The sequence below is a fragment of the Odontomachus brunneus genome, unplaced genomic scaffold (assembly GCF_010583005.1).
Source record: "Odontomachus brunneus isolate Ranch 3 - 2012 unplaced genomic scaffold, Obru_v1 Obru_scaffold_270, whole genome shotgun sequence".
NCBI classification, from domain to species: Eukaryota; Metazoa; Arthropoda; class Insecta; order Hymenoptera; family Formicidae; genus Odontomachus; species Odontomachus brunneus.
This window is the reverse complement of record NW_022639720.1, coordinates 222320-230090: the sequence shown is the minus strand read 5'-3', so window position 1 is coordinate 230090 and position 7771 is coordinate 222320. Positions and strand designations below refer to the sequence as shown.

At 35.1% G+C, this 7771-nt stretch overlaps 1 protein-coding gene across 1 annotated transcript; it reads left to right on the top strand.

The window, feature by feature from the left end:
• Positions 1-2600: 2600 nt before the first annotated feature.
• LOC116853034 (pyridoxal phosphate homeostasis protein) lies at positions 2601-5585 on the top strand. Its single transcript, XM_032833886.1, has 4 exons — positions 2601-2744; positions 2888-3248; positions 3516-3757; positions 3845-5585. Exons 1-4 carry the CDS (start codon positions 2673-2675, stop codon positions 3914-3916), a joined length of 747 nt encoding a protein of 248 aa, XP_032689777.1. The 5' UTR covers positions 2601-2672; the 3' UTR covers positions 3917-5585.
• The last annotated feature ends 2186 nt before the right edge of the window (positions 5586-7771 follow it).

Genomic DNA, 7771 nt, shown 5'->3' with positions numbered 1-7771 from the left:
CAAATCGAATTACTAAATTTTGAGAGAAATATTAAATTTTAAAAAATATTATTTTAAAAAATATTATTTAAAACAATAGTGTTGTTTAATGTCGTCAAATGACATGGTTTTCTTGAACGAAATAAAAGTTTTATTTTCATCATTTTCATCATTTTCATCATTTAAAAAAATTTCGTTTAAGAATATAATATTTTAATGAAATAAAAAAAAACCACAAAATTAAACAAGTACGAATATTAAATCTGAAGAAAGTATTTTCTTCGAAAAAAACGGTACAAGAAGTATAAAAAATATGCAATAAGACTGTTCGCGACGCGAGCGAAAACCCGCGGAGAGTCGTCGCGATGAGAGAACGACACTATCAAGTGCTTTCCACGTGCCTAGGTGTTCCGCGGAGGAGCGGTGCACTTGGACACGGTGCATTTGGACACAGCCAATCACAGCACCGTGTAATTAGAGACATTTGTAGGGTCCCTTGGAACAGCGACCTGTGTCCAATTGCCCCGTGTCCAACTGATATACACCCGAATTCGATACCGTTCCCCAGTGATGGTTTCGTTCGGTTTCAACAGCTCATAATAAATAACACCGACCTGGTCTCACCAAATACACAGCATAACCTTCGCAACGTGAATATTCTGCCGAGTCGACGACGTAGAAGCATGACCGGGCAGTCCCCATGACTTTCTTTTCTTTGGGTTGTTGAAATGAATCCATTTTTCATCACGATGCGATGAAGAAAACCCTTCCTTTTTTGCCGCTGGAGCAGTTGTTCACAGGCGAAAAACGACGCTCAACGTCCCTTGGCTTCAAATCATAAGGAACCCAAGTTCCTTGCTTTTGAATCATTCCCAACGCATGCAATCGCTTGGAAATGGCTCGGCGGGTAACTCCTAATGTTGAAGCAAGCTGTTCTTGCGTTTGGCACTTCATCGAGTAATGCTTCCAATTCAGCGTCTTCGAAGATTTCTGGCCTGGGTGTATATCAGTTGGACACAGTCCAATCACAAGTCGCTGTTCCAAGGGATCCTACAAATGTCTCTAATCACACGGTGCTGTGATTGGCTGTGTCCAAATGCACCGTGTCCAAGTGCACCGCTCCCTTTTGGCTTTCCTTCACGCGGACGGTCGTCAACATCGAAATCACCGTCTTTGAAGCGACGAAACCAATCACGGCACGTTGTTTCACTTAGAGCAGCATCTCCGTAAACTTTTTGGAGCTCTCGATGCGCTTCAGCCACCATTTTCTTCGAATGAAATAAGAAAATCAACACTTCCCGCAAATGACGATTATTTGGCACAAAATCAGACATTTTCACACAACCAAAAGTATATGACGCCAAAACAAAATCACTAACGTGTCAAAGCGGTTTGTTTACCATATGTCTAAGCTTGGTTCATGACGTTTTGGATATGTCAAAATCGACCAGCACTTACTGCTGGAGCCATCTATTGACAAACAGCGGGAACTTAGTTGCGCACCTAATATTAGTATTTAAATATTGACAATGTTTTGCGTAAGTATTTTATCACTGGACGAAGTATTACATATCAATATTTAAGTATTGAAATCGGGAGCGGTGCACTTGGACACGGTGCATTTGGACACAGCCAATCACAGCACCGTGTGATTAGAGACATTTGTAGTGTCCCTTGGAACAGTGACTTGTGATTGGACTGTGTCCAATTGCCCTGTGTCCAACTGATATACACCCATTGAAATCAATCATAAGGTAGGATTTGTAGGGAGCGGTGCACTTGGACACGGTGCATTTGGACACAGCCAATCACAGCACCGTATGATTAGAGACATTTGTAGGGTCCCTTGGAACAGCGACTTGTGATTGGACTGTGTCCAATTGCCCCGTGTCCAACTGATATACACCCGGATTTGTAACATTAAATATTGAAATACTTGAGTACTAAAAGCTGTATTTGAATCACAGATTATTACTAAATACTGTACTTTTAATACTGAAAATAAGTAATTAATCAATGATTCTTAGTATGATATTTCTATGAGTGTAATTGATTAATTTATTATGAATATGGATATTACTTTTCACGGGAAATATCAATTCGCATGAAAGTTTTCACTTTTTCGCATTAAAATTTTCACTTTATTGCTTTACGCGAAAATTTTCACTTTTTCACGAATTCATCCTTGGTAAAAAAAATACATGATCGACCCTCTGATCTGCTTCTGTGTTCATGGGATTGCAAGAACAGAAGCAAGAGCAGGCCATAGAATATTACAGTTATAGATGGGAGATTATACTATTCTCGGATCCAGATCTTACTCGCTCTACTCTCGTTATCGTAAGCACCCACGGTGACCCATCTTTCAACCAGAAGCATCGTGAGCACAGAAAACATCACGTATTAATAAGTGCTTTCTAATTGTTTAACACATCTTGACACACACGTACACAAAACCAGTTTATTGGTCACATATTATCTAAAATATATTGTAAGATAATATGCAACCAATAAGCTGGTTTTGTGTAACACAGTGTACGCATCTGGAAAACACCCAATGACGTCACTTTGCTCATGAAAACGCTGTAAAGATGAATCGGACCGGCTGTGAGTGCGCTGTTAGCGCTGTGAGCGCAGCGCATATATGTCGATGGTCTATGTATGATGGTAATATCGGAATATAACCTTTTAGAATGGCAGAAATAGCTGCAAATTTGAAATTAGTGTGTAGTAGAATATTACGTGCTACTTCAGGAAAAGCATCGGTATTTTATCTCTAACTTTTTTATCGATAATTGTTATTTCTGTAGGATATATTAAGTCGTTAGTATAGTGAAAAATTGCATTAAAGATATATACAAGGTAGAAGATTAGACATGCAATGATAAAAAATTCTTTTTTCTTGTAGGAATATCGGTATTATGAACCACGATTAGTAGCGGTTAGCAAATTGCATTCTATCGAATCGATACTGTCTGCATATGAAACTGGTCAAAGACATTTTGGTGAAAATTATGTGAATGAGTTAGTAGAGAAAGCGTCACATTTACAGATTCTTCAAAATTGCAAGGAAATTCAATGGCATTTTATAGGTAATTTACAAAGGAATAAAGTCAATAAGATTTTGAGTGTACCAAATTTATATGTAATAGAAACTGTTGATAATGAAAGAATTGCAAGTGTGCTCAACAATTCTTGGATAAAATTACAAAAGGGTGATGATAAGAAACTGAATATTATGGTACAAGTTAATACAAGTCAAGAAAAAGGTAATTAAAATCTTATTGTATATATTATTTCATAAACATAAAAAGATAATGTAGTGATTAATTCTGTATTGTTAAATCTATAAGTATTTTATATATATATATATATATATATATATATATATATATATACACACACATATATATATATATATATATATATATATATATATATATATTTATATATATATATATGTATGTATGTATGTATGTATGATATATGCATATACTTATGTATGCATACATATATGCATATGTATATGATTACAGGAAAAAATGGTTGTGATATAGCAGAAACGCCTGCTCTTGTAAAATATATTATAAATACCTGTCCTAATTTGAAGTTCATTGGTCTCATGACAATAGGAGTATTTGGACATGATATTGCAAATGGTCCAAATCCTGATTTCATTAGCTTGTTAAAATGCCGAGAAACTATATCTAATATATTAAAGATTGATATAAAAAATATTGAATTATCGATGGGAATGACTAATGATTATGAACATGCAGTAAGTCTTTAATCTATTTGTAAAAAAATAAAGATGACAAGAATTATATAAATTTGCATTGAATATAATCATTACTTTCAATTGCAGATCGAACTTGGCAGTACAAGTGTGAGAGTAGGTACTGCTATTTTTGGTAGTAGACCACAAAAGAATGTTTGAAGAGATAATCTATAACTGATGTTTTAAATCTATATAATAATGTTGTAATCTTAAACATAAAGATTTTATATATATAAGATAACTCTATGTATACATTTTATATAAGACTATAAAAGAAAAACTTACATAAATTAAATAATGAATAGAAATATTGATAATAGTATACTTGTCAACAAAATTATCGCATAGGTAAATTCATGTCGAAATTTCGCACAATTTTAAATGGGTATAATAGCGCGAAACATTATCATATTTGAAATCTTTTTTTAAAGAGTAAAATCTGCAGTTTAAGGAACATTCGTCTGATTTTGAATTTACTCTCCCCTTCCCGCAGTCTTTTCAGAAGTAAAGATGTGTTGTGTCTCCAAAAAATTGTACAATTTAACCTATCCTACTAGGCAAACTAAATTTTTTTTATAAATTTCATGATAGTCGTTGTAAAGTACAGACTTTCCCCTGCAATTTAAAAAAAAGTGGACTTGTACGATTTTTTTTCGCGGAGTTGCGATATATCAAAGTTATCTAGGCATTTTAATTTTAAATGAGCATAATACCGCGAAACACTATCGTATTTAAAATCTTCCTTTTTTTATTTTGAAGAGTGAAATCCGTACTTTAAGGAACATTTTGGTGGAGGAACTTTGAGGTCCGATTTTGAATTTAATCTCCTTCCAAAAATTTGCACAATTTGTCGTATCCTAAATTCATAAATTTCATGAAAACCATCGTAAAATATAGACTTTCTCGTACAATTAAAAAAAAAAAGCGAATTTATACGATTTTTTTTTTGTGGAGTTGCGACATATCAAAGTTATGCATTTTTTTGAATCGCTTAATTTGGCGCACTCTATTAAGTGAAGTGAATTCTTTTCACAAATCTTACGATAATCATTGTAAAATATCGACATTTCTTTGCAAATAAAGAAATAAAGAAGAGGTGTGCACGACTTTCTTTCGCGATGTTGTATCTTTTTTTAAATTGCAGAAGAAAGTCTATACTTTACGATGGTTAGTATGAAATTTACAAAAAAATGTAGTTCACCCGTAGGATACGACAAATTGTACAATTTTTTAGAGACGCAATACGTCTTTACTTTTAAAAAGACTGCGGGGAGAGGTTAAATTCAAAATCGGACGAATGCTCCTTAAAGTACGGACTTTACTCTTCAAAATAAAAAAAAGACTTCAAATACGATAGTGTTTCGCGGTATTATGCTCATTTAAAATTAAAATACATAGGTAACTTTAATATATCGCAACTCCGCGAAAAAAAATCGTTCACTTTTACAAGTCCACTTTTTTTTTAAATTGCAGAGGAAAGTCTGTATTTTACAACGGCTATCATGAAATTTATAAAAATTTGCCTAGTAGGGTACGTCAAATTGTACAACTTTTTGGAGACGCAATATGTCTTTATTTCTGAAAAGACTGCGGGAAGGGGAGAGAGTAAATTAAAAATTGGACGAATGCTCCTTAAACTAGACTTTACAATAAAATTTAAAATAAAAAAAGAAGATTTCAAATACGATAATGTTTCGCGCTGATATGGCTATTTAAAATTGTGCGAAATTTTGATATAAATTTACCTATGCGATAATTTTGTTGATATTTTGGTAATATTTTTGTTGATTAATAAGTATTTGTTGCAATAAATTATACTTTAGTATAGTGTTGTTTATAGGCGATTTTTGACGATTGTTTGGTACATGTACTATATTGTTATTAGGCAAGTTTACATCAAACATTTAATATATGTATTAAATATTCATTCAGCACAAATATCCAAAATATCTTCCAGAGATATCCAGATCTCTGCGACGTCTCTAAAATTGTATTTTAGACATTTATACTGTACAGATATTTAGTACATCCAAATAGTAAAAAGGAGATGTCATGTTCCGAAGTTGCTTGGTTATCGATATTATTGCTGGCATTAGGCCTGTTCTTTGTAGCTGCACTACTGAACTAGTGCAATAAGTTAGAGTGAGAAAACGTATATTTGTTTCACTTCAATATATTGCACCAGTTCAGCAGTGCAACTACAAAGAACAGGCCTATTGTTGCCTCTTTTCCGCGATACCGATTGGCTGTGCGTTACGGCCGGTTAGTGTCGCGCCGAGCTGTCATCGTAGCGGAGTCGAGTGACAGTTCGTGCGTATTACGAGAACGGGGTTATATCGAGGGAGAATGAGAATAGGAGAGAATAGTAGAGAATGAGAGAGAATAAAGGAGAATTACAGAAAATAAGAGAGAATAAAGGAGCATGAAAACATTTAGCCGTATTAAAATTCGTTTAATAATTATGTATATGAGACTATAATAATGACTATAATAATAATTATGTATATGAGACTATGTATATTATGTCTGTGGTCTCTTTCTACATGTTGGCTTCACTTTTCTAGCCGTTTGCGGAGTCCATGTATACTACCATGGTTGTACTTGAATGTGAGTGCAGATTACAGGTTTGTGTATGAGAGACAGGAAGAAATAGGGAAAGACAGGGAGAGACAGGCAGAGACGGGGAAAGATAGGGAGAAATAAGGAGATACAGGGAGAGACAATACAGATTACAGGGGGACACAGGGATAGACGGGGAAAGACAGGGAGAGACAAGGACAGACAGGGAAGAACAGGAAGAGACGCGGAGAGACAGGAAGAGACAGAGAGAGACAGGGAGAGACAATGCAGATTACAGGGAGAGACAGGGAGAGAGAGAGAGAGAGAGAGAGAGAGAGAGAGAGAGAGAGAGAGAGGGAGGGAGAGACAGAGAGAGACAAGGAGAGACAGGTGAGGCAGGGAGAGACAGAGAGAGAGAGAGAGAGACTGGAAGAGACAATGCAGATTACAGGTTTGTGTGTGAGTTTTTCGCGATGTAATTAAAGTGCAATAAAGTATTAAGAGAGGAGATTGAAGGCGTGTGCGTAGCGCGCGCTGTTTGCTAGTCCACTCTAAAAAAAGGCATGTAAGAGATTTAATTGTTGTCGCTTTTCTGCAATGCTGATTGGCTCTCTCGCTTAGCTCACTTCATGTGGGTTGCAGCTTGCTTCATGTCGTTTGTGCCTGTCAAATTATCAGGCAAATAACTGTCGTCGGTTAGTCCATGAAGAAAAGAAATAAATCAGTTCATGAAGAAAAGAAAGAAATTTGGTTAGTTTATACAGAAAAAATATAAATTATAAGAATAAAAGAATAGAGAATAGAAGGATACCCTTATAGAAATATCATATTAAGAATCATTGATAATTACTTATTATCCAGTATTTTTAATACTGAAAATAAGTAATTATCAATGATTCTTAGTATGATATTTCTATAAGGGTAGAGAAGAAAGAGGAAAAAGAAAGGGCAGATAAAGAGAGAAGCATATTATTTAAGCAAAAATAACCCAGTAAGCAATCTGCGCGCAGACTGACGTCAGACTGTCGACAGGATCTGTCGAATCCAAGCAGGATCTGTCGACAGATCCATAGACATCTGCGTCCCCAATCTGCCGCCAGACTGTTGACAGGGTCTGCGAACAGACTCTGACGACAGACTGGCGGCAGATTGCGCGCAGAACCTGTCGACAGACCATGACGGCAGATTGGCTGCAGATTGCGCGCAGATCCTGTCGTTTCGTAGGTTCTTCAATTAAATTTTCTCATAATTTTTCATAATTAGATAGAATAAGTGCTTTCTTATAAATACTCATAAAATACTATGACAAAAAAAATTTTTCTACATTATTTTTTCATAATTTTTAATATTTTCTCTAGTGAGATTCGAACTTGAACTGAAGACATCTTTTGGATAATCGTCCGTCGCCTTAGACACTACGCCAATTCCTCACTTGATAAAAAGCGCTTTGTATTG

Bases quoted from the DNA above. Each gene is read 5' to 3' on its own strand.
- LOC116853034 (XM_032833886.1), top strand. From the start codon at position 2,673: ATGGCAGAAATAGCTGCAAATTTGAAATTAGTGTGTAGTAGAATATTA. The intron at 3,249-3,515 runs GTAATTAAAATC...ATATGATTACAG, and splicing joins TAATACAAGTCAAGAAAAAG to GAAAAAATGGTTGTGATATA. The intron at 3,758-3,844 runs GTAAGTCTTTAA...TTTCAATTGCAG, and splicing joins CTAATGATTATGAACATGCA to ATCGAACTTGGCAGTACAAG.